The following is a 27,881-nucleotide window of genomic DNA, read 5'->3' as shown; positions in this document are numbered from 1 at the left end:
GTAAATAAGATAGAATAAAAAATAAAACAAAAAATAAAATAAGAAATAAAAATAAAAATAAAATATAAAATAAAATAAGAAATAAAAATAAAAAAAAAATTAAGAAATAAAATAAAACAAAACAACATAATATATAAAATATAAAATAGGAAATAAAATAAAACAATAAATAAAAATAAAAAATAAAATACTGCAACAAAATAAAAATATAAATGAAATACAAATATAGAATAAGAAATAAAAATAAAATATAGAACATCATATAAATTAAATAAAATACATAAAATAAAAGAAATAAAATAAAAAATAAATTAAGAAATAAAATAAAACAAAAAAATAAATGAAATAAAAATATAAAATAAAAAAAAAATATATTATAAAAAAAAAAAAAAAAATGAAAAACAAAATAAAAGAAGAAATAAAATAAAATAACTTACAGAGGCAACAAAATGCATAGCTAAATTGCATAGCTAAACAAGAAAAGAAAAAAAACACTCAGATAAAGGATAATTTTAAGGTTCCTTACATCTTTTCACCAATGAATTTTTATGCCTTTTCTAATCATCTGATATTGAAAATGGATTTTTCATTTTTATAGGACAAAATTAGTCATTTGAGAAGCGCAATCATTTTTAAAATACTTCTTAAAAGGATTTTTATTTTAGTTTTATTTCCATTTTGTCCCACAGTTTGCATCAATCACTCAACATCTGTAATAAATTCTCATCCGAATGCTAATAAAATTATTTGATTATACAGTCATATGTAAATATCACCAGACGAAAAGCAGACCTCAAAATATGCAGAATTTACCGAAGCAAGATATTCAGCATTTCTATTTAAAGCCAGGAGAGACACTCTGTTAGACAGAAACCAGAGACTAATCAATTTTTCTGAGAGGCTGTTTTGTCCAACCTGTCAAATACAATTTAGATAATTAAAAATGTGCCATTCAGTTTAAAAAAAAAACAAAAAAAAAAAACACGCCCTTCTCAGAGTGCATTCAAATGAGTAGTATTTCTCTGGAGATTTGGATGTAATATTAAATTATTTAATATGCTGCAATTAAATGCATATTATTTGCATAAGTTTCTCAACAATGCCAAGCCAATTTTGACATGACTACAAATTGCACTGTTGCATTCAATGTTTTTCTCCCCCCCATCACTCTTGTAACATCAGCCAAGGACTCCAGGCTTATTACGCAAGCACTTGAGTTTCTAGTACAGGCTGCATAATCCACTCTAAGAAAAGTACTTTGTGTTCCTTCATGCTCTCATAGACAGACACTCTCGTTACTGCAAAGTTTCCTGGCTTTCTGCAAAAAGACAGACAAGTCAAACTAAATTAAGCAAGGTGGGAGATTTAGAATTCTAAAAAAGATGATCTTAGAGAATGAATCACTCCAGAAGTAAAAAGATTTGTCACCAATTAAGGAGAGCCTTAAGGCAATTTCTCAGTCACAGCCATTTTTCATAGTTACTCCGGTGACACCAAGGAATTTAAAGTTCACCTATACACACTTTTTAAGTTGGTATTTAAAGAACCTCAGGGTTCTTGGTCTTTTTCCACTTTACTGATTTTTTGCTCAAGGAAAGCGTGTCTTCCGTTTTCAGGAGGGCTTTAAAACTTGCAGCGAGTGGATTAAACGCATCTACAGAACAGTCACTCTGAATTAGTTGAGTGCTCATTGTTTGTGCGGTTGAAGCGCTGTGGTTATGCATCTCTGCACAGTCACAAACTGTGTGCACCTAGGTCTTTATGTTTATAGGATATGGGCTATAGAGGCTTCACAACAACATGCCCTACAACTGCTTTCCTAAAATGTTTTTTTTTTTTTTTTTTTTTTTTTTTTTGTCCTCTTGCATAATTCAGATGGGACTGCATGTTTCATTTATCCCACAAATGGCGTTCATCTTACAACACTGTATCTGTGGAAAATGCAAAGCATCACTCCTACCAGTTATAGTCTTTGCTGTAAAACTTACTGCTGTTAAAGGGGACAAGTTTTTCTTTAGGGTCTACAAGAAATGTCTGCAACATACTGTGGTTAAAATTCCTCAATGGTCGTGAAAAACAACACCTTTTTACCTCGTCAAAAACAGCTCTGTTCACAGTGACTAGTTTTGGTGCATGTCTCTTTAAATGATAATGAGCTACTGCTCACTCCGCGCACTCTTCAGTTTTTTTTTTTTTTTTTTTTTTTTTTTTTTTTTTTTTTTTTTTTGAGTATTCTGTGGAGCATTACCATCAAAAACAAAACTAATCCACTGCGTCCTCAGTTGCTCTCATGTCGGGAGAAAAAATGAAGACTCTTATGTTCACTTTTACATCCAATTCCAAAACGCCTGCATTGCTTAAGAGATGTTGTCGCTACAGCTGCTCAAGCGTGGACAAAATGGCGGACAGCGTACAACTGGCTGAGGGTGGGAATATGCTAATAATAGAGAACAGTCTGTCAGCAGTCATGGGCAGAGCTTGAAAATCAAAACAGCCTGATAATTGAGAAATCATTTTTTGTCATTCTAGGGTGGTTGTGTCTGCACACATATGCAAACATCATGTAAAAGTGAAATTTGCATCCGATGTGCCCTTTAAAGCGTCTACAAAGCCTTTTATGCTCACCAATTATGTATTTGATCCACAATACAGTAAAAACAGTAATACTGTGAATTTTTTTCAAATTAAAACAAAGGTTTTCATTTTTATATATTTTAGAATATAATTTATTCTTGTGATGCAAAGCTGAATTTTCAGCTTCAGAAATCATTTGAAAATTATCAAAGAAACATTTCTTTGAACCATAGTTTATCTAATTCTGTACTTTTGTTTTTTTAACTGTACAAAAAGTACATCAAAGAGCAAACTGAAAACTAAGTATTAAGAGAGAAACTGATTAGGAAACTATTGTTTTCAGTATCACTGGGATACTATAATTTTATTATTATTATTATTTATTATTAGTAATGTTTTTATTTTTGTATTTTTAACATGTTAATATATAAATTATTAATTCATATTTTAGTTATTTTATCAAGTAATTATCAAGTAGTAATTTTTATACTAAATAAAAATGAGACATCTTGCTTTGGCAACCAGCTAAAACACAATTACTTTATTTCACTTAACATTTTTTTCCAGTAATAATTTATGGTTTTAGTACACTATAATAACCCTGGAAACAATATCTGCTGTATTTGTTATATTTTTGGCATTTTTGTATAGAGACCACTGGAAATGATAGGGTCAGACTGGATCAAGAAAAGCACCCATATGAGCACCTCAGCTATACTGCAAAAGCTTATTAAATAATAACTCAAATAGTATATTAAAAAAAAAAAAAAAAAAATCAGGTTGTGCTTTTTAATATGAATTAAAACACAGCTGAGGTCAAAAGTTTACATACACCTTGCAGAATCTTCAAAATGTTAATTATTAATAATTATAGGGATCATACAAAATGCATGTAATTTTTTATATGTACTACTGACCTGAATAAGATATTTCACATAAAAGATGTTTACATGTAGTTTACAAGAAAAAAAAAAAAAAAAAAAAAAAAATAAAACCCTGTTGAAAAGTTTACATATTATTAATAATACTGTGTTGTTACCTGAATGAGCCGTGTTTTTTGTTTTGTGATAGTTGTTCATGAGTTCCTTGTTTGTCCTGAACAGTTAAACTGCCCATTGTTCTTCAGAAAAATCCTTCAGGTCCCACAGATTCTTTGGTTTTTCAGCATTTGTGTGTATTTGAACTTTTTCCAACAATGACTGTATGATTTTGAGATTCACCTTTTCACACTGAGGACAACTGAGAGACTTATATGCAACTATTACAGAAGGTTAAAAAGCTAGAAAAACGACGCATTAAGAGCCAGGGGTGTAAACATTTGAACAGAATGAAGATGTGATGTTTTTCATTTAGTACTGCCCTGCAGAAGCTACAGAAGATACTTACATGTTTCCCAGAAGACAAAATAAGTTAAATTTACCCTGATCTTCAAACTCAAAAAGTTTTCACCCAACGCTTCTTAATGCATTGTGTTTGCTTTTAAAGCATCAGTGAGCGTTTCTGTAATAGTTGCATATGAGTCCCTCAGTTGTCCTCGGTATGAAAAGATGGACCTCAAAACCATACAGTCATTGTTGGAAAGGGTTCAAATACACAAAAATGTTTAAAAAAAAACACAGAATTTGTAGGACCTCAAAGATTTTTCTGAAGAACAGCAGGCAGTTTAACTGTTTAGGACAAACAAGGGACTCATGATCAACGATCACTAAACGAAAAAAAAAAAAAAAAAAAAAACAACACACACACACACACACACACACACACACACACACACACTTTCCATAGACAGTTTTTATACTGACACATATTGTCTACACACCCTAACCCTAAACCTAGCCCTGAAAACATGTTTTCGTTACACTTTCAGATAAACATCAACAATTTTTTAACAGCATTACTATCCTTGTGGGGAATAGCAAAAACAAAAGCTGTGGATCATTGTAAACTTCTGAATGGGGGCATTTTTATAAATTCCACTATTATTTTCTCTTGTGGACTACATGTAAACATATTTGATGTGAAATATCTTATTCAGGTCAGTACTAAATAAACAACATGCATTTTGTATGATTCCTTTTATTTTGGTAAAATAATTAACATCTTGTAGATTCTCCAAGGTGTATGTAAACTTTTGACCTCAACTGTATTTAACGATTATTAAATTAAATATTCAATCTTTAGTTTTTTTTTCCTGTTACCAACAGTTGTTTTTCCCTGAACCAAACACCCGTCACCAAATATTGCAGTAACAGATGGTTTTGTTCCGTTCTAAACAGACAGTATTCTTTCAGTTAATCAGGTAAAGCTGAAACAGCTCTCAGCTTGATTTAGATTAGTGATTAGTTAAACCTGCCACTGCGATCCTTGTTCACCTGGACCAAGAAAGCTGTAAACCAACACCTTTCTTTTCTAGCCTTACGTCATGTACTTGCGTAGTTACTTCATTAGCTGGGACAAATCCAGAGATGAGGCTCGATAATACTGCGAACGTTTCAAAATGAGCATTTCTATCGAGCTCTTAAAATCTTGCATCTGACTATTCTCATCATAAAATAAATAAATAAATAAAAAAAAAAGGAAGCTATAAAAATGATTTATATACTTTTCCCAAGCAATTCATCATCGTTTCGGCAGACACAACAGCCCGGTAGTGCTCGAGGTAAAAATAACTCCAAACCTCAAAGGACCTTAGACTCCCTTCCAAACATCCTGAAATGCTGCTGAAAAAGGCATGAATGCATTTTGACTGGCACAAAGGAAGAAAAAAACTAACAATGTATAAATAAAACAGGCCCTTTAACATTCCCAAAAAGCGGTCATCAATAAAACAGAAATAGAGTCGGTCCTCTTTAATGCAATTGGGCTGACCATTAGAGCACGTCTGGAAGCCTTGAGGAGAATATTTCATCCTCAGAATACTGGAATGGAAAGTGCATATGGAGGAATCCAGATTACGGCATCCATCAAGCGGGATGACAGCTGTGCGGTGGGGTGGGATGGGCTGGCGGGGGAATGAGGTTTGTGTTAGGGGTTAGTGAGGATTATGTAATCCTCTTGAGATTTTTACGCTTGAACCTCCTAATGATGCATCATAGGGCTACAGCAAAAATTCAAGAGCCCTTCTTATGTTTCAGCAATACCTTGTGAAAAGCCTGCATTTATTAGAATTCAGGATTGCTTTCACCTGGGGTCTATGCCATTTAAATGATAATGTAGACTTATCTCTTGTGGGTTGCTTCCAGAGTGTGATTCTCATCACGAAGTTCACTTTTAGAAAACTCACCATCCTGCTCTGCCTCGCACTTCTCCATCTTAGAGTGATTTGCTTTTGTGTGTGCCCTAGGCATGGTGCGTTTACACTGAATGTTTAAAGGGATAGTTCACCTAAAAATTTAAATTCTGTCATTAATTACTCACATTTTATGTCGTTCCAAACACATAAGACCTTGAAATCAAAAATATCTTAATTTGTGGCAACAACAATGCAACTGACACATTCAAGGCCCAGAAAGGTAGTAAGAACATTGTTAAAATGGTCCTTGTGACATCAGTTGCATTGCTGTCTATGCTGGGTCAAAAAGCTCTCGGATTTCATAAAAAAATATCTTTGTGTTCAGAAGATGGTTTTACGGGTTTGGAACGACATGAGGGTGAGTAATTAATAACAGAATTTTCATTTTTGAGTGAACTATCACTTTAGTTTGGGTGTACTATCACAAGTTACTGATTTATGTTCAGTTGATTATTTTATGCATATTTTTTAAATGAAAAAGCATTTATACTGTTGTTTTGGTCCATGCATCAAATAGGAAGACCACCAGCCATTATAAACAAATGACCACTGCTGTCAGTTCTCCATGTGTACCAGAAAATATTTCAAACTAAAAATTAAACTTGACATTTGCATTATTGTTTAGATGCATGCAAATGTCAATTTTAATAAAATGATCTTGATTTTGCATGTGATTTCAACCACATTAGGCTGCGCGTCCACTAAAGCGTTTTTAGCCAGCTTAAAATAGCCAGCTGCAAGCATTTTGGAGATGCAGTGCTTAGCTAAACGCATGAACAACAAACAAAATGTTTCATTATTTTTTTATATTAATACCATTGTAACTCGTAGATGACATCTGGTATAGACTTAGATACTCGAAAACCAGCAATATTTACTTTAAACAACAATGGAAATTACTGTATACACTGTTTAAAATGCTGGGTTGAGCCTGTTGGGTCATTTTATTGGGTTAGTTTTAATATTTTTAGCCAGAGGCTGAGTAGTTTTACTGCACTGTAAAAAATGCTGGGTTATTTTTTTCTTTTTACCCAAATGCTGGGTTCAGCTTGTTGGGTCATTTTATTTTTATTTTTATTTTTTATTTTTTTATTTTTTAACCCTAGTTTTTCCCGTAACTCAGCTGGGTCATTTTTACTGTCAATAGCAATAACAAACCCCCTCACATACCTACCTAGCGCTGGGTCAGTGTAACCCAGTGTTGGGTAGTCTGAGCTAAACCGGTTAAAACTGCACTCTAAAAAAATGCTGGGTTATTGTTTTTAACCCAAATGCTGGGTTCAGCCCATTGGGTCATATTTTATTGGGTTGTTTTTGATATTTTTACCCAGGTGCTGGGTTATTTTTTTAACCCAAACACTGGGTTCAACTTGCTGGGTCATTTTATCAAGTTATTTTTCATATTTTTTACCCAGGTGCTGGGGAGTTTTTCTGTAACTTCATTTTTAAACGCTGGGTTATTTTTTTCTACCCAAACACTGGGTTGAGCCTGTCTCCAACAAAACAACCCAGCTGCTGAGTTACAGGCAGAGCGTGGGCTTTTTGAGTCAGCACTGCAGATTTGGTGCACTTCTTCAGAGAAATTAAGGTTGTACACATTTTATTTAATTCATAAATCTCTACTGTGCTGTAAATTGTGAAAGTGAAAGTGACGACGTATTGTCAACTATGGTGACCCATAGTCAAAATTGGTCCTCTGCATTTAACCCATCACGAGTACACACACACAGCAGTGAGAAATGAACACACACACACACACACACACACCCGGAGCAGTGGGCAGCCATTGCTCCAGCGCCCGGGGAGCAACTGGGGTTCAGTGCCTTGCTCAAGGGCACTTCAGTCATGGTATTGAAGGTGGAAAGAGCACTGTTTATTCACAATCCCCACCTTCAATTCCTGCTGGTGTGGGAATCAAACCAGTGACCTTCAGGTTACAAGTCCGACTCTCTAACCATTAGGCCATGACTGCCCCCTTGTATTATTTTATGCAACGCAACATAAGGACAAGATATCAGTCAGCTGCGTCACTTTGCATGATGGAAACGCCTTTTGCCTTGCATAAAATAAATGGATTTTTATTTTTTGTTATAGTGCTGAGTTTAATTTAATGTAAAGTTAAAATATGTTCTTTACTGTCAGTACTGTTTTGGAGTCAGTCATGGCATCTTTCAGCTACAAGTAAAAAGCAAGGCCGTGGTCTAAAGTTCGCAGTCACCCCCCAGCGAACAGCAGCCCTGCACCGGCTCAGATTTCGGTGACACACCAGCACGAGAATTAGTGTTATTTCTGTAAAAAGCAATTACAGAGAATGGTTGAATACACTAATATTAAAATGCTACTATAATTAAAATGCTCTTTTTGATGTAACTTTTCAAACATTTATTGAACTGGAACAGCCCACTGACAGCAGTTCTTTCTGCTCCCATCACATCCTATGACCTTTGCTGAATGATATTTAAGATTTTATGATTGTAAAAGACTGACTTGACATTGAATTAAAAAAAAATGTATATGAACTGTTCTTGTCTTGTATATAAACATTTTTATTATTTGTATTGTATTATTTATTTGTATTATTTAAAATTAAAAACCTTCAGTAGGTTGACTGAACCAACACTATGTCAAAAAACAACCCAGCAAATGGGTTAATGTATAAAATCCAAAAAGCTGGGTTAAAATAACCCAGCATGTGTTCTGTCAATATTTACCTAGCACTGGGTTGCCAAATAACCCAAAAATGGTTGTTTTTAAGCCAACATTTTTTAGAGTGCAAGTAAAAAGTCACAACAATATTTGTCCCGCCCCTTCTTCACTCTGATTGGATTGCTCAGTAAAAAGCAACTTTTATGAGCACAGCGTATTACCCAAAGTTGAACATTTTGGTAACCAGAAAGAAAATGGCAAGCTCTCTGGCAAGTCACTCTGTTGGTATTTTTAAATATGCGCCAGTCCCTTTGAAAGCAATTGAATAAAAAAATGCTTTTCTTCTTTTGCATTTGCATACAAATCAATTTGCAAATGCATGACTCTTCTTTGCACCAAATAATCACAAAACTGGGTTTTTCTAAAGAAAGCATGCTGCTATGCAGTTGCAGGACTAGTGTTTTTAACATGCATTTAACCCTAAGTATGTGCAATAGCAATAGTCATGCATGACCAAAAAAAAAAAAAACAGCACTAATAACAGAGATAAACAAACAAAAACAATGCATGTTAAAAACATTGTAAACCACTGTTGTGTACTGACCTCTTTGTGCTGAACATTCTGGGTCCTTGTTATCCTGTGTTGGATGGGTGACACAATGACAGCGATAGGCCAGCTCTATGGAGTGGACCTGCAGGAGGAGAGTATGGTTACAGGGTGAGGTTCAATCACCATCTCATGGTATCAGGTTAAAAAAAACAAAAAAAAAAACCAAGAACCAATAACCTCATCTCTGGAAGGGGTGTGACCTGTACGACTGAGCAAATTACAGCTGGCAGTCACAATCCAACAATCTTGAGCATGAAATCTGAGTGAACTTGGTACTTTCATCAACGGACTATGTTTGTTTTCTCTCTGCTAATTTGTGACCAGATGGTGTTTACCAAGGAATTAGCTTGTGGATTTCCTGTCTACAGTCTAAGGTTATGTAACTTATATAGCCAAAATGCAGAAGACATGTAAATAAATATTCACTTAAAAAAAGTAGTGGGTTCCCCAGAGATCCTTTCAGTGAACAGTTGTTCAAAAAACATTTTTTTTTGTGCGCAATGGAAAGTGTCTACGGATGTTAAAGTTTCATTGTGGAACCACTGATGCAAAAACAAAACCTTTATTTTAAAACCATTGTCCACTTTGCACTGATAACACTATGGCTAACTCAATTATATTGTCAATAAGAAACCAAAATTCAGCTTTAATAGACCTGCCCTGAAAGGTATTAAAATACTAATGCCTATAATTCCTGTTTTTCATCTTTCTCTTTATTTAAATGCATGACATTGAATATATTAATATTATTCAAATATTTGCAGACACCTGCCATTGCATACGTCTAATTTCAAAACCAACAAAGCCATGTGCTAGCTACTAGTCCCAAAACTTCATGTGCTTGTCAAAATCTTTGTTAGCTAATGAGATCAGTGGCAGGATAAGACATATGTCAACTGGGGCTGCCCGTCCAAGCAGAGTGCATCAATAATGTACGAATACGGCCTGTGTAAGACATAAGCGCTGGTAAACCTTCTTCTATTCTAGTAGTCTAACTGTCAACCTGTCTCAACCGCAAAGCATAGGTAAAAATCATTGGTATGTTCAAGACTTTAATATGTTAAGCAAAAGGAGATGGGTTTAATTTCTTGGGTGGGATTGGATTGGGAACGTATGAAAGCAGCAGCATGTACACAAAGGACAGCAAGATTAGAATGGCTTCTGGTCTTAATATTGATGAAAAGAAATGGAGACATTAACTGAAGAGTATAATGGATAACTTTATGAATGGAAATGGATTTTCCTTAATTGAGGATGACCTTCTGGCCATCTGGTTTCATTACAGTGAGCCATAGCACGAAATGACAACGGTAATTGTTCCGCCTGCAATAAAAACAGAACCAGTGCACTATAATCAAATTGCCCATGACCATGACTAAACACTGAGGATTTCAGGCTGATGCATATAAAAACAAATTCACTGTATTTTAATGCATGCATGCATGCATGAAGTCCATTATAATTTGTTTTTAACAGTAAGATTTTTAAAGTTTTTTTTTTTAAGAAGACTCTTCTGCTCACCAAGCCTGCATTTATTTGATCCAAAGTGCAGCAAAAACAGTAAAATTATAAAATATTTTTCCTATATAAAATAACTGTTTTCTATTTGAATATATTTTAAAATGTAATTTAGTCCTGTGATTTCAAAGCTTTTTTTAAGCATCATTACTCCAGTCACGTGATCCGTCAGAAATCATTTTAATAATATAATTTGCTGCTCAAAAAACATTTATTATTACTATTACTATGTTGAAAACAGCAGAGTAGAATTTTTTTTCATGTTTCTTTGATAAAGGTTTCTTTGGAAAGTTCAGAAGAACAGCATTTATCGGAAATAGAAATCTTTTGTGAAATTAAAAAATGTCTTTATCATCACTTTTGATCAATTTAAAGGATTCATGCCAAATAAAATTATTAATTGCTATCATTTCTTTCCCAAATAAATAAATAATACCGTCATTTGAATGGGATGATGTATAATGTTACAAAAGCTTTTTATTTCAGATAAATGTTGCTCTTTGAATCTTACTATTCATCAAAGAAACAAAAAAAAAAAAAAAGTACTCAACTTTAAATATTGATAATAATTAAAAATGTTTCTTGAACAGCAAATCAGCATATTAGAAAGATTTTTGAAGGATCATGTGACACTGAAGTAATGATGCTGAAAATTTAGCTTTGACCACAGGAAAATAGAAAGCAGTTTTTAAAAAATAAACAAAAAAATAGTACAAATATTTCACAATTTTGGATCACATAAATGCAGGCTTGGCGAGCAGAAGAGACTTCTTTATTTAAAAATAAATAAATAAATAAAAATAAAAACTTTAAAACTCCTATTGCTCAAAAACTTTTGATTGATAGTGTAGTCGAATCTAATATGTTGCAAAATTGATGAACTTTGCAACATCAACACATTCATTAAACTTAACTGTATCAGCATTGGACTAAATTGAACTTAAATATACAGTTGTCTTCTGTAGAGCTGCTTTACAGCTGAATTGAATTTGTTTCATAACTAATAAACTTTGCAACACAGACTGTTAACTGAACCCAACTGATCTGAATCATGGCAATTGTATTCTGTAGAGCTGCTTTACAGCACAAGTCAACTGAATTCGTAAGTGATGAATATTGCAACACTGTTATTTTACTGTTCATTTCTGTGAAGCTCCTTGGATGACTGTGTAAATGTGACTTGACAAGGTATAAATACAAAGGACACACCTTTGCATTGGACTAATCTCTACTCACTAATGAGCCTCATTAATAAACATCTGGTCCATATATCACACAACAGCAGGGAACTGCCAAAGCAATCAGCACACTAGATTGGAGGGATGTGGCCTCTGGGAGAGAATAACAAACAGTCATTACTTATAGATGCTCGATGAAGCCAATTACCAATGTATGGCAATTTCCATAACTAGTGAATTAAACAGAACATCAAGAAAATGGCTAAAGATATCGGTTTAAAACTGTGCTTAATCACAGCACAGTTTAGACAGTGTACTAAAAACAAATGTGTCTCTGGTGAATTATTTAAGACAGCATGCCGAGTTTCGTCTAGTAGAGTAGCGGTTTCAGTGCTTAGTATAGAAGTATATGCAAACTCGCAGCATATAACTTGTGGATAAAGCAAGCAGACTTTAAGTCTCTTCACGGCATCAAAATAATATATGGAAGAGTGGGATAAACTGTACCACTTTACCATGTATTTCCCTCTAGGCGTGAAGAGGTAAACCTAACACGTCTAAATATATTTCAGGGTGTCTGCTAACTGAAATGAATCACATTCCATATGTTGCCGTATTTTGCTGCACAAATTCATAAAACAGCTAGGAAATCGTTTAATAACCACAATGTATGTAAAACATTTGTAGCAGTACTTGTAACATTAAAAGAAATTGCAATATCAATTATTAAGCCTCTGACACAGTGAAAAAATAAAAATAAAAAATTCATTTAAATATTAAAGAATTTACATGGTTTTGTTTTGATACACTGATAATTCACCAACATTCACTACCAGTCAAAAGTTAAGATTTTTCATGTTTTTTTAAATTCTCTTCTGCTCACTAAGCCTGCATTTATTTGATCCAAAATACAGCAAAAACAGTAATATTATGAAATATTTTTACCATTTAAAATAAAATGTCCTTTATTCCTCAAAGCCAAAGAAAATTTCAAAGCTAAATTTTCAGCAACATTACTCCAGTCTTTACCGTCACATGATCCTTCAGAAATCATTCTAATGTGCTGATTTGCTGTTTAATATATATATATATATATATATATTTTACATTTATTATTATTATCGATATTTAAAACAGTTGTGTAGATCTTTTTCAGAATTTTTTGATTAATATAAAAAGATCCAAAGATCAGAATTTACCTGAAATAAAAGGTTTTCATTTAAAGGGTTGCAGTAAGCATAATGTTTTTTGTTTTTTGTTTTTTGGTAAAGAAATTGTACAAATTAATTTAGCAAGGATACTTTAAATTGATCAAAAATGGTAATAAAGACATTTATAATGTTACAAAAGATTTCTACTTCAGATAAACGCTGTTCTTTTGAATTTTCTATTCATCAAAGAAACCTGAAAAAAAAAAAATCTACTCAGCCGTTTTCAACAATGCTTTTTGAAATCAGAATATAAGAGTGATTTCTGAAGGATCATGTGACTGGAGTAGTGATGCTAAAAATTTAGCTTTCAAATCACAGGAATAAATGACATTTTAAAATATATTCAAATAGAAAACAGTTCTTTTAAATAGTAAAAATATTTCGAATTTTCTTTTAAAAAAAGTTTTTGCTGTACTTTGAATGAAATAAATGCAGGCTTGGTGTGCAGGAGAGACTTCTTTAAAAAAAAAATTAAAATACAACATTAAAAATCCTACTGTTCAAAAACTTTTGACTGGTAGTGTATACGCAAAATATTTTAAGACCTGAACACCTTTAAGTTAGACATAAAATTCAGTCATCTAGAAATTTTACTTTGACATGTAAAAATGCTTTTTAGCATAAAAATGATCTTTTCCTTTTCCTAATGTGCATACATTAAATCACATGCAATGATGGCCATTTTTTAAATACACAAGATAAAAAAGAAAAAAATAGTTTGCTAGACTAGATGGATCACTCTTCTGATTATATGTTATGTTATAAAATATATTTAAAATCTACGCATAATTCTAACAGAAATCTCTCAGACAATTTCCACAAATAGCACCATATTATTAACGGGGACTAATTTCAGCACTGGACAGCGACAGAGATCCACAATCTACACATTTACCAAGACAACAATTATATCCATCCACAAATCGCATGATTGTTTTTCCTCAGGCTTTTACATGAAAGCATTTAGCAGATGTTTGAAACATCCAAAGTATCTGGTCTACATTAAAATCTACAATGGCATCCTAAGAGACAAACATGATTCACTAAAAGCTCTTGCTGGAAAACATGATGACATTATTGTGCAGCAGCCATGACCATGGAAGCACAATAAGCATCTTTATGTAACGAGGCTAATTTACAGCGAAACATGCACCCAGCACTCATCGATAGATTGATATTACAGGGCCACTTCAGTTTGTGAGTGCATAACCAGCGCTCTGTGCAGACTGCTCTTCAGTCATTTCAACGGCTAGATCTTTAAAGCAACGTGTCTAAGCCGGGCAAACAGGCTGTCAACTCTTAGGTAATTTATAGACAGCAGTTATGAGTAGACATTATAATTCACTGGGCTTTTCCATGGCAGCCTTTCACGAGTGTCCGCCTGGATGTAAAAGCCCTGCTACTCTGAAATCAATCAATGAGGACATACCAACAGTGATACAGCATCTCTAAGTTTCAGTTGCACTGGGTTTGCATCAAAACTGCTGCTTAATGTAATATATTAATTCTCAGCCACTTTAACTCAAATAGCATTTGGATTGATCAGTTGGTAATACTGGGACTTTTTTATATATACACCATTGTACTGAATGATATCCATATTCATGTAACATCACATTCACACACAATCTAAGGTACTTCAAAGAATACCATAGTACTACCAGGGAAGAATGGCTCTATTAAAACCACATATGATTTAAGGTCATACTATTTTTTTAATTATGATAAAAAAAAGCAACAAAAATATTTTTTTCTTTTCATTAAAACAGTGATCTTGATCTGGAAACTTAATACTAAATCAGTGCAGATACCACATCCAGTTTTTTACAAACACAGTCAACTAAATTATGCACAAACAAACAAAGGATGTGAACTTCCTTTCTGAGCTCCTTAAATTATACTAGCCCAAAAATAAACACTAACATAATAAACAATAAATATGCAATGCATTAAAATGAAACTACAGTGCAGATATAATATAAAACAACTTAATGTTGCAAATTTCGGGCATCCTTAAAATGTCTCTCCTGTCATTCAAAACGCCAAGAAAAACCGCCTGTTATTTCTGGGACGATTATTTTTTCCTTTGTGCTGCCTTTACAAAAAGTCAAGTACAAGTTAAATGTCCTTTTATAGAAATCCGGTGTGTTTTCCCCTCATCGTTTTATTTACATCCACACTCGACCGCTTATTTTTATACTAAATAACATAACAATCGTTTGGAATAAATTCACGCTTACCTTAAGCCAGGTAATGCGTCAGCATATCCAGTGAATATTTAATATTATGCAGTGTTTATGATCACACCTGACACTGACTATCACTCACACTGTCCCAGCATTAGCGTTTCCAGCGCGCTATTAAACAACCGGAACATACCATCACAACCTGAGGTAAAGGGGTGTGGATCAAACCAATACGAGACCTGGCCTGAACACACAGACGTGAAGGCTAAATACACAAATTTTAGTCAATAATAGCTCGACAGTATGGAAACATTACATATACATTATTCAAGGATATAATCACAGAAAAGGCGAGGAATAATTTCAGCAACCACCTATTTTTAAACATATGTGCATCCACACTGTATATGTCCTGTAAAGAGAAACACTCTAAAATAAATCTCATTATAACAAATAATAATAATAAATTGTTATTATTATTATTATTATTACAATTATATAAATATTAGATAAATTATTAATAATATTTGTCATAAAATATTATAATAATTAAATTTATATCATTGTTATTGTTATTATTTTGCTTTAGAAATCCAATGAAATAAAACATAAATAAATCAATAAATAAATGAAAAACTAAATAAACACAAATATAATAATGATGATGCTACGGATGATGAATATTTATTGTTGTTGTTGTTATTGTTGTTGTTGTTTTGATGTTTTTGTTATTGAAATCAAATGAAAAATATAAATAAATAAATGAAAAACTAAATAAACACAAATATAATAATGATGATGAATATTTATTATTGTTGTTGTTGTTGTTTTGATGTTTTTGTTATTGAAATCAAATGAAAAAATGTAAATAAATAAATGAAAAACTAAATAAACAAATATAATAATGATGATGAATATTTATTGTTGTTGTTGTTTTGCTGTTGTTGTTATTAAAATCAAATGAAATCAAATGTAAATAAATAAATGATAAACTAAATAAATAAAAATATAGTGATGATGATGAATATTTATTATTATTATCATTGCTATTATTATTGTTGTTGTTTTTATTAATTCTTCTTATTGTTTTGCTGTTGTTATTAAAATCAAATGAAATAAAATGTAAATAAATAAAAACTAAACTAGAAAAATGTAATTATTATTTATTATAAATTATTTTTAATTAAATAATTACAAATATAATAATAACGATGGAGAATAATATTTATTATTATTATTATTATTATTATTATTATTTTGATGATGTTGTTATTGAAATCAAACAAAATAAAGTGTAAATAAATAAATGAAAAACTAAATAAATACAAATACAATAATAATGATAATGATGATGATGACGATGATTATTATTATTATCATTATAATTATTAATATTCATATCGTTTTGTTGTTGTTGATGTTGTTATTGAAATTAAATGAAATAAAATGTAGATAAATAAATGAAAACGAAATAAATGCAAATATAATAAGAATGATGATAACATTGTTGTTGTTATTATTGAAATAAAATGAAACAAAATGTAAATAAATGAAAAACTAAATAAATACAAATATAATAATAATGATGATGATGAATATTTATTTATTTATTCATTCATTCATTTAAAAATAAATAAAGATTTGATTTGATTTAGACCAAGTGCATAAAAGTCAGACTGTTATTATGAAAAGCGACTCAAGTTCACGAACCCGGATATTGTTTAAATACTACATTTCAGCAGCAGAGGGCTGCAAGAATTTTATCTGTTTAGTATACTTCTGCATGCTTATATCCTGCAAAGTTGTAATTGGTTTGTTTTTTGCTCTGTTTTTTTAATTTGGCTGGCGGTGTCTGGCGCATTTCTTGTTGTTAACTAATGTTACAGAGCGTTTGACCTTAATATAGACACACTTGCTAACAGGTACTGAATGACTTTTATACTGTTTAACGTTATATAAGTTGATACTCCTCATAACAGTTTTTTGACCCGATGGTAACTTGTTAAAGTTACGATTTTTAATGTGTAATATCATTTTTTCTTATGCTCAAGTTAAGATATACGCGTTAGTTATGCATACTGTACGTGTATATTTATATTAGCCTACATAAATATACGTAATTAATATAATGACTATATTATTTTAATTACAGAATCCGTCTTCACACAAAAATATATATTGCATACCTGTTCAGCAACTTTTTAAATAAGGCACTATGTCTGTAAACAACCTCTTTATCAGAAAAAAAAAATGAGTGAACAAGTTTATAATATATGGCCAGCAAATTATTAGGTTTCTGTTCAGTATTATTACTGCCTTTCCGAGAATGAAGCAAAGATATTCTTCTTTTTTTCCCTGTGTAAGTAGACATCAACATGCATCATAATTTCTTAATGTGTTTTCATGTTCAGGTGCTTTAGCCAGGTGAATGTTGGGAGTTCGAGCCCTGTTTGGAATCGGTCTTCTTGTGACATCACGAGGAGGCTCTGTCCTGACCCATACAGGAGCATGTGCACGTGTTGCCAGTAACATCTACAATAAAGATCTCGCTCACAGACAGGCTTGCACTATGGCCAATACAATTAAGTACTTGGGGTGAGTGTAAATGCTCTGCACTCTCTCTGACATTATTAGTATTGCTCCAGGTCAATCATGATTTGTCAGTGCTACAGTAAGTCCATAATATGATCAAAAATTACTGCTGTGAATTTTAGTAATAGTCTCTCTGACGTTTGAGCTTTGCTTAAAGGAAAAGTCCACTTCCAAAACATAGATTTGCATATCTCAAATGCTCATCTTGTCTTTCTGTGTGTTCTGTCAAGACAGTTAGGGTATGTTGAAAAACTCCAATCGTATTTTCTCCCTCAACTTTAAAAATCATTTTAAAATCATCCTACATCACTGCAGAAGTACCAACACAGTCTTTGCAAAGTGAACATGCAAAGAAGATCAAACACCTTTAACAAAAAGGGTAAAACAGCGATATAGGACAATTTTGAATTTGAGGGAAAACATGAGATGGGAGTTTTTCGATATACCCTAACTGTCATGAACCGTAACAAAAACAGTCCAGGCAGAGTAAGACAAGACGAGACCCTTCTTTCTTGGCTGGGATCGTTTACAACCACATTTGGGATCGTTTGATCATTTAAACTGCATTTTGGAAGTTCAAAATCGGGGCACCATGTCAGTCTATTATATGGAGAAAAATGCTGAAATGTTTTACTTAAAAAACATAATTTCTTTACGACTGAAGAAAGAAAGACATGAACATCTTGGATGACAAGGGGGTGAATACATTATATGTGAATCTTTTGGAAGTGGACTTCTCTTTTCGAAGGTTATTGTACTAATGGTGGACAAAATCTCACCTTTAAAGTAGTGTTGTCATTGAGATACTATTTTTAATAAAAAATTGTATTAGTTTTTATATTTTCTGTGTAAATTTTAGTTAAAGTTATAGCAATTTTGTTGTGTTTTTGTCACTTAAAAAAGTATTAAAAAAAAGCAACCAAAATGATTTTAGTTAACTATAATAACCCTGCATTGAAGATTCATTATGTTTCATTGTTTGCCATTAAAATTTGAGGCCTGTCAAAATGTATATGATTTTGTTTTTTGATCAAAACAGATTTAGAGAAATTTAGCACTACATCACTTGCTCACCAATGGATCCCCTAAAGTGAATGGGTGCCGTCAGAAGAGAGTCCAAACAGCTGATAAAAACATCACAATAAACCACAAGTAATCCACACAAGTCCAGTCCATCAGTTAACATCTTGAGTGTCTTTAAGAAACAAATCCATCAAGCCATTTTAACTTTAAACTATAAAAATCCAGTGAAGATCCTGTTGTCCTCTCACATCAAAATCCATCTACATATTTGTTTAGAAATGTTTTGGACTGTTTTCACTTGTAAACAGTGTTTGATCTGTGCATATTTCTCTCCTGATTCACACAAGATGACTTTTCAGTGGGGAAAGCAATATAATGGATAGAGGACTTTTATTTTAGCCGGAAGACTGAAGTTAAAAAAGTATTATCGATGAATTGGTTTCTTACAAACACACATTATTTTACTTCACAATTGATGGATTAGTGTGGTGTGAATTACTTGTGGACTATTGTGATGTTTTTATCAGCTGTTTGGACTCTCATTCTGACGGCAGCCATTCACATTTATTGGTGAGCAAGTGATGTAATGCTGCATTTCTCCAAATCTTTTTCTGATGAAGAAACAAACTGTATGTATGTATTCTGTAACAAAGAAACAAACCGGATGTATGTATTCGGTAAGTTTCTTGTAATCTTTCTTTCATAGACAAGAGGAGGCTCAGCACATCGATGAGGAGCTGTTCAATGAGTACAGCTTCAGTGTGGATCAGTTAATGGAGCTGGCTGGACTGAGCTGTGCCACCGCTGTGTCAAAGGTACATCTGATGCTCCACCAACATGCACAATCTAATGCGTGTTACTCTATGTGGTGCATTATACAGACTAAAAGCAGCTTTTTGCTTCATAGGGTTATCCTCTACAATCACTGCTCAAGAGTCCACCTAGAGTACTGGTGATCTGTGGGCCAGGAAATAATGGAGGAGATGGGTTGGTTTGTGCTAGACATCTTAAACTGTTTGTGAGTTCATTTAATAGCTGAAAATTTCCTCGCTGCACCTGTTTAAAATCTTTGCTTCATTAAAATGAATATTTTATGAAGCCGTATTGACTTTATTCATATTGCATGTGAATCTCCCAGGGATATGAACCTTCTGTGTTGTACCCAAAGCGCCCCAACAAACAGCTGTTCCAGAATCTTACCACCCAGTGTGAGAAGATGGATATATCCTTCCTGACAGAGATGCCTGAGGTACAGCACAAACCCCAGCAGTCAATACCACATCTTTTACACCATAGGGGGGCCAGGTGTTTTTAGCCCTCATATGGGTTCCTCCTTCTGATTAATATATGATAAAATATGTGGTAAATGTACCAGCTGCTCAAGATTTGCACACCGAGCTGATTTTTTTAATGTTTGGATTGAATTAGATTTTGCACCTTCTGTTCTTGCATACCAGTCAAAAGTTTTTGAACAGTAAAATCTGTAATGTGTTTTTTAAAGAAGTCTCTTCTGCTCACCAAGCCTGCATTTATTTGATCCAAAATATAGCAAAAGCAGTAATATTGTGAAATATTTTGCTAATATTTTGCTAACTGCTTACTATTTAAATATATTTTAAAGTGTAATTTATTCCTGTGATCAAAGCTACATTTTCAGCATCATTACGCCAGTCTTCAGTGTCACATGATCCTTCAGAAATCATTCTAATATGCTGATTTGCTGTTCAAGAAATATGGAAGAAAATTAATGACAAATGTCTTTGAAACAAAAAAGCGTGTTGAATTGCACTAACTGCAAAAATAATGCATTGAATTAACAGTGCTTGCATTTTAATGCCTTGTATTTTCAGGGCTTGCATTTTTAGGTTCTGAAATGTAATATAGTTGTTTATTTCAATTCAAAATATTTCACACACATTTTCATAACTAAAAATTAAAATTCACCTTCCAGAATTCACTTCCCAAATATTCAGTCTGTTTAAAAATACGATGTTTAATATTCGACAGGCAAATTTTGGGCCATTTTAATTCACTTTACAAATTTGCTTCCACAAATTGGTTCAAATTCAGCAGAAAATTTGGCACATCCAGGAGCTGCAGGAATAGCAGTAGAGCACCGATGCACGATCTCCAGCTGCTGTCAGTCGCTCACCAGCAGGTGGCGCAAGCAGCTGTTGATGAAGGCCAAAGTCACTCATTCACAAAAACTGATTCAGTTTGCAATGCAACATGCTTTTTTGTTTCAAAGACAAATTGTGAAATATTTGTACTATTTAAAATAACTGCTTTCTATTCTAATGTATTTTAAAATGTAATTTATTTCTGTGATCAAAGCTGAATTTTCAGCATCATTACTTTAGTCTTCAGTGTCACACGATCCTTTAGAAATCATTCTAATATGCTGATTTGCTGTTCAAGAAAAAATGTATTTATTATTATCAATATTTAAAGTGGAGCACTTTTTTCAGATTCAAAAATCAGAATTTATCTGAAGCTTTTGGCACATTATACGTTATCCCATTCACATGTTTGGAGTCTGTGTTATTTGTTTCTTTGGGAAAGAAATTTTAGAAATTAATAATTTTATTTAGCATGAATTCTTTAAATTGATCAAAAGTGAAGATAAAGACATTTATGTTAAAAAGGATTTCTATTTCAGATAAATGCTGTTCCTCTGAACTTTCTATTCATCAAAGAAACCTGACAAAAAATTCTATTCAGCTGTTTTCAACATAATAATAATAAAAAATAATTTTTGAATAGCAAATCAGAATATTAGAATGATTTCTGAATGATCATGTGACTGGAGTAATGATGCTAAAAAAATAAATATATTCTAATTATTTTAAATAGTAAAAATATTTTTAAAAAATTATTGTTTTTGCTGTAGTTTGGATTAAATAAAGGCTTGGTGAGCAGAAGAGACTTCTTTAAAAAACATTAAAAATCTTACTGTCCAAAAAACTTTTAACTGATAGTGTATATGTACTGTACCAATTCAAAGTTCATGATCAATAAGATTTATTTATGTATTATTTAGGAATATTCAAAAAGGTTGCATTAAATTGATGAAAATTTTACATTGTTACAAAAATTCTAATAACTGCTGTTCTTTTGAACTTTCCAATCATCAAAAAATTCTAAAAAAAAAAGTATTACTGTTACCACAAATATATCAGCAGAACAGCTATCATTATAACTATTATATTATTACAATTTTTACTGTATTTTTCATAAAATAAATGTAGCCTTGGTGAGCATAAAAGGTATTTTTTTGTATCTTACAACCCTAAACTTTTTAACAGCAGTACATTTCAGGTGTAAACGTTGTGTATTTCTCCATGTTGTCTTTAGGCTGACGTGGTTGATGAAGTGTATAATTTGGTGGTGGACGCCATCTTTGGATTCAGTTTTAAGGGTGCGGTGCGAGAGCCGTTTGGTGACATCCTCTCCCAGCTAAAGAAAACCACTGTGCCAATCGCTAGTGTTGACATACCTTCAGGTGAGAACACGCACACATTGCAAAGAGCAAGAAATAACCACTATTTAGGGATAGTTCACCCTTAAAATTAATATTCTATCATTAATTACTCACCCTCATGTCGTTCCAAACCTGTAAGACCTTCGTTCATCTTCGGAACACAAATTAACATATTTTTCATGAAATCTGAAAGCTTTCTGACACTGCTCTTGGAATTCATCTAAAATATCTTAATTTGTGTTCCAAAGATGAACGAAGGTCTTACAGGTTTGGAATGACATGAGGGTGAGTAATCAATGACAAAATTTTCATTTTTGAGTGAACTATTCCTTTAATTGCAATCCAAGAATTTAGTAGAAAAATGTTTAGGGGTTTATTGATCTTTTTGATTACCGTTTATGAGTCAAAACCCGTCTTTTATTGTATAAAATGCCTGGTAATTGTAAGTCAACTAGTTTATCGTAAATATCTTCTGATTGTTACAAACTATGTGTCATTTCTTTCACTCTTTAGGCTGGGATGTGGAAAAAGGCTGTCCTGATGGGATTCAGCCTGACATGCTTATCTCCCTCACAGCCCCTAAGAAAGCAGCCAATCACTTTAAAGGACGCTACCACTTCCTGGGAGGACGATTCGTTCCTCCTGCGCTTGAGAAGAAGTACCAGCTGAATCTGCCTCAATACCCAGGAACTGACTGTGTTTATCAGCTGAACTGAGCATTAAGCCTTTCATGTCACTTTTGTGTCACTTTTGTGTCACTAATCCAAAAAAAAAAACACCCCGAGTTATAACTTTGATTTACTTCTTCCGCTTTTCTTGTAACTGGCAGATATAGACTTGATTAATCAGCATCAGCCAATAATTGTGAAACTCCTTATTGCCAAGGATTGTTAGAGAATGTTTCAAAGGAATCATTCTAATTAGTTATATATGGATCTATAAAAACCTCAAATTAAAATAAATTAAAAATGTAATTAAAGTTTTTGATGGTTATGGATTTAATGACTAAGCCTGAATAGTTTGTGCATTATTGTTACATGTTTAAATCTATTAATGTTACATATTTACATATGGAAATGTAACATTTCAAATGGCATAAAAAAAAAACTAAAATGTAGATATAGATATAGATATAGATATAGATAGATAGATAGATAGATAGATAAGCTATATCTGTATGTTAATTTATGTATTTATAGACAAACATGTTAGCTCACACATAGGTAGTTGTGTAGAACAAAGAAATGTCCTGAAGCTTGCATAAAATGTCTTATATTTATTAAAACAGCACTTTTTTTGTGCTTGAATAAGGACTAAAATATTGCAGTTTCAGTTAATATAATGAATTATAGACTCCTTCCATGAGAAATGTATAAGTGTAAAAAGACATTCTGCACTGTACAGTATATTTTCAATGTATCATAGATCAGTCAAGATATTATTTACTTTGTTTTAAAGATTGATGGGTTCATATTTTTATCTTTATAGACCTGTAGTCTGTACTGAAATAGAATTGTTTTTCATTTCACACCATATAAATAGCTTTATAATACAGCACAATCCGTTTGTGTTTCATCCAAAGTAATTTACATTCAGGTCTAGTTATAATTACCAAGAACACATCTTATCTTACATGATCAGTTCCAATTGTTAACATCTTTTAAATGTAAAAAACAAGCAACAAAACAACAACGCTAAAAAAAACGCTGGTCCCCTTCTTCTTTTGCTCACTGATAAGACATCCACTGAGGGTCAAGCCTGAAGAAATGCCTCCATGCAGGTATGACGTGATCCATGTCACAGGTAAATGTCTTTGTTTTGCTCTTGATGCCTTTGTCTGGATGTTCATTCATCTGTTCAGGAGCTTTTACAGCAGGACCGTCTCTCCTCATTAAACTCACCGGAGGGGCCCAGAGTCTGACCCAGAGTCACAGCGCTGATAGAGCCTCTGGTGACCTCTTTACTAGCAACTTTCTTGTGTATTTCTGATGGAGGAAACATAAATGAACATTGTCTTTATGTATTTAAAGTCAGTTTCAATCTAGCAGGATTTAAAGGTATAAACTGGTAATGAAATTTTGAATAATGTTTTTGAAAAAAGTCTCATATTCTCACCAAGGCCTGATTTATTTGGTCAAAAATACATTGAACTGAACCATTAAAATTTGAAAGAACTTTTAAAGAAACTAGAATGATTTCTGAGGGATCTGTAAATGACTACTGCAAATGACTTCTTTAAAAAAAAATCTTAATTATTTAAGTCTTTTGTCTGTGAGTGTAAATCCTACAATATCTTGCTGTGCTTCAATGTTAAAGTAAAATCAGTGACTTAGAGTACAAAACAAACTCACCTGTTAGAACTTCAAGGAAAGCAGATTCAACATTCGTTGACTCTAATGCAGATGTTTCCATAAAAAGTAAGCCTTTGGCCTCTGTTTTAAAGGGAATTAAAATTAAAAAATAAAAGGAAAGCTCATTCAACAATGAAAATTCTCACACCCATGTCATTCCAAACCTTTCTTTCTTCTGTGGAACACAAAAGAAGATACTTGAAGAATGTCTAAACAACATTAGACCCCACTGACTTACATTGTACTTGTAAAAAAAAAACATCTAAATATTGTCTTTTGTGCTTGGCAGAAGACAGAAGGTTGCACAGGTGTGGAATAACATAAGGGAGAGTAAATAATGACAGGATATGCATGAACTATTAAAGGGCTTTAATATCTAAAACAAAGAGTTGTGAAATGCATTGACACCTGCAAAGTCCTTCGCCTCCTCGGTTGGCACAGTGCGTTGACTTCCCAGGTCACTTTTATTTCCCACAAGCATGACTACTATATGAGGATCAGCATGGTCGTACAGTTCCTTCAGCCATCGCTCGACGTTTTCATACGTCAGGTGTTTGGTGATGTCATAAACCAGCAGCGCACCCACGGCTCCCCTGTAATACCTATAAGAGACAAACTACTCATTTTCACATATGCCGAAACAGGAAGTGGATATTGGCTCAGATTGTGCTTTGTGATTCATTATTTTGCTTACAATGAGGAGAAAGGTCCTTTTTTCATAATCAACGCTTTGCCTTTCAAAAGTATTCACACAAGATCTACACTACCGTTCATAATTTCGGGGTTATAAGATTTGATTTGATTTTTTTCAAGAAATTAATATCTATAATTAGTAAAAATGCAATAAATTGATACAGTTTTTTTTTCATTATTTAAAATAAAGTACATTTAACAATATATTGAAAACAATGATTTATGTATATATACACACACACACACACACACACTACCAGTCTTTTTGTCAGTTTTGGAGCAGTAAGATTTTTAATGTTTTTTTGAAGAAGTCTCTCACAAAGCCTGCATTTATTTCATCCAAGTACAGCAAAAACTGTACAATTTTACCATATTTTTACTATTTAAAATAACTGATTTCTATTTTAATATATTTTAAAATTTAATTTATTCATGTTATTTCAAAGCTGAATTTTTAGCATCATTACTCCAGGCACATGATCCTTCAGAAAGCGTTCTAATATTCAGTTGTTCTTCTCAAAAACATTTAATATTATTATGTTAAAAGCTGAGTAAAAATGCTTTCAGGTTTCTTTAATGAATAGGAAATTCAGAAGAACAGCATTTATCTAAAATAGAAATTTTTTGTGACATTGTAAATGCTTTATTATCACTTTTGATCAATTTAAAGCATCCTGGATAAATAAAAGTAATTTCTATAATTTCTTTAATAATAATAATAATGTTTCTTGAAGAGCAAATCAGCATATTAGAATGATTTCTGAAGGATCATGTGACACTGAAGACTGGAGTAATGATGCCGAAAATTTAGCTTTAATCACAAGAATAAATTACTAAAATTATTTATTTATTTATTTATTACATTTTGATCAAATAAATGAAGCCTTGATGAGCACGGATGACAAAAAACCTTACTGAACCCAAATTTCTAAACAGTAGTCTAACACTCTTGATTCAGCATCTTTTAGCAGGGAATTCATTCCAGTTCATTGTTTGTTCTCATGATAATTATATTTAAAATATAATTATCCTGTATGTGTAGTGGCAGCTCTCAAACAGTACTCTGGATACCTAATATGCACTTTAAATGTATGAATGCCACTAAAGTGGCACAGAATTTTAAACCAAATACAAAAACAACTACAGTAAAAAAGTAAAAAGTAATCTAAATACTTGTCAGTTACACTTTTATCTGTTTCCCAGGTTAAAAAGGAGTGGTTCTGGGTGTGATGCTAAATCGATCACTACAAATTCCACAGCCGGCATTGTCTAAAATAAGGTCCATGTGAATATACCTAGATCAAACATAACTATAGGCTTAAAGGATATAGTTGGAAATGAATAAACGAGGGACTCACGCTGAGGTAATCGCCCTGTAGCGCTCTAAACCTGCAGTGTCCCAGATCTGGGCCTTGATGGTAATACTATCCACTTGAATGGAGCGAGTGCTGAATTCCACTCCAATGGTGGTACGGCTGTCATGATTGAATTCGTTTTTAGTAAATCTTGACAGTAGGTTGCTCTTTCCAACTCCTGATTCCCCAATTAAAACCACTGAAAGACAACAAAAACCAGCTAATTTAACTGATTGACTTTTTATTCTAATTCACAAAATTAATCAAATGCATGCCTCTAATAGTAACAAGGATGACAAGACAAAATAACCATTTTATTTACATTTCGATATGCTGAAGATTATTATCATGTGATAATGATTCATTGTCAAAACTAAATCTGATCTCCAGTCAACTGACTAAAACTTACCTTTGAAGACAAAGTTGTAGGCTAAATCTGTCCCCATGTTCACCTTAGCAGTAATGTGTCAGTCTGCATTTAGTGCTTACGTGTTACTCGAGCTCAAAATCCACTGGGAGGAGAAAAGCAGATGCTCAGGTTTCTGAAAAGCTTTATCGATCCATTCTTGTGCTGCTCTAAAGGCAGATTCCACACGGCCAGACTCTTCTTTGAGACAGTCTGGGTGGGTGAGCAGGTGAAACAGGTACAACCACTGGCACACAATGGGAGTGACTTCACACTCTCGCACAAGAACTGTTAAATCATAGTTCTTTCTCAATCCAACAGTACATGCATCCAATTTGTCTGTTTTCCAGACGTACAGCTGAGTCATTAAACCGGCTGTCCTGTATCAACATGTACTTGTACACATTCACAACTCCTCCTACCGACAGATTCAGTTCATGTAAACATAAAATAATATTCTTATGATATATAAGCAAGTCCTATTTCAATACAGAAGCCTTAAATAAAAAAATGCTAATTTACTTGTGACTAGTGTTTGTTTCATGTTAGGCTTGTAAAGTAAACCTCTGCTGTTCACACAGCATTTACATTTCAGTATTTTTGCATACTGTTGGGTATATACAGCTTTATAAGCTGCATGTTTAATTTAAAGGACTGTTTTTTTATTTTTGTGTGATAAACACTATTAGCCTACTGTGTATTGTTGCCACACGTTTTCCAGTCAGGTCGTGAAACACTGACATAGCACTGCTCTGACTCTCTAAG

General features: G+C 32.7%; 3 protein-coding genes across 4 annotated transcripts in view; 1 reads left to right on the top strand and 2 right to left on the bottom strand.

The window, feature by feature from the left end:
* Window positions 1-15,375, bottom strand: part of oxr1b (oxidation resistance 1b) — a 75,283-nt gene extending 59,908 nt beyond the window's left edge. For both annotated transcript variants that reach the window (XM_051136355.1, XM_051136356.1), the window contains exons 1-2: window positions 15,270-15,375; window positions 9,117-9,204 (exon numbers count right to left, since the gene is read on the bottom strand). In XM_051136355.1, the coding sequence (XP_050992312.1) occupies window positions 9,117-9,133 (17 nt within the window). In that variant the 5' untranslated portion in view covers window positions 9,134-9,204; window positions 15,270-15,375. The remainder of the gene's footprint in view (window positions 1-9,116; window positions 9,205-15,269) is intronic.
* Window positions 15,376-16,916: 1,541 nt separating this feature from the next.
* On the top strand, window positions 16,917-23,631 carry naxe (NAD(P)HX epimerase). Its single transcript, XM_051136360.1, has 7 exons — window positions 16,917-17,137; window positions 17,627-17,810; window positions 19,537-19,645; window positions 19,738-19,848; window positions 19,969-20,079; window positions 22,185-22,332; window positions 22,825-23,631. Exons 2-7 carry the CDS (start codon window positions 17,644-17,646, stop codon window positions 23,025-23,027), a joined length of 849 nt encoding a protein of 282 aa, XP_050992317.1. The 5' UTR covers window positions 16,917-17,137; window positions 17,627-17,643; the 3' UTR covers window positions 23,028-23,631.
* rab25a (RAB25, member RAS oncogene family a) lies at window positions 23,573-27,328 on the bottom strand. The gene is made up of 5 exons (XM_051136361.1): window positions 27,120-27,328; window positions 26,714-26,909; window positions 25,071-25,264; window positions 24,663-24,743; window positions 23,573-24,296 (listed from the first exon to the last, which is right to left on the bottom strand). Exons 1-5 carry the CDS (start codon window positions 27,154-27,156, stop codon window positions 24,169-24,171), a joined length of 636 nt encoding a protein of 211 aa, XP_050992318.1. The 5' UTR covers window positions 27,157-27,328; the 3' UTR covers window positions 23,573-24,168.
* Window positions 27,329-27,881: the final 553 nt, after the last annotated feature.

Source organism: Labeo rohita, chromosome 19 (assembly GCF_022985175.1).
Source record: "Labeo rohita strain BAU-BD-2019 chromosome 19, IGBB_LRoh.1.0, whole genome shotgun sequence".
NCBI classification, from domain to species: Eukaryota; Metazoa; Chordata; class Actinopteri; order Cypriniformes; family Cyprinidae; genus Labeo; species Labeo rohita.
Note: the sequence above shows the minus strand (reverse complement) of the source record. Positions and strands in the feature narration are given on the sequence as shown.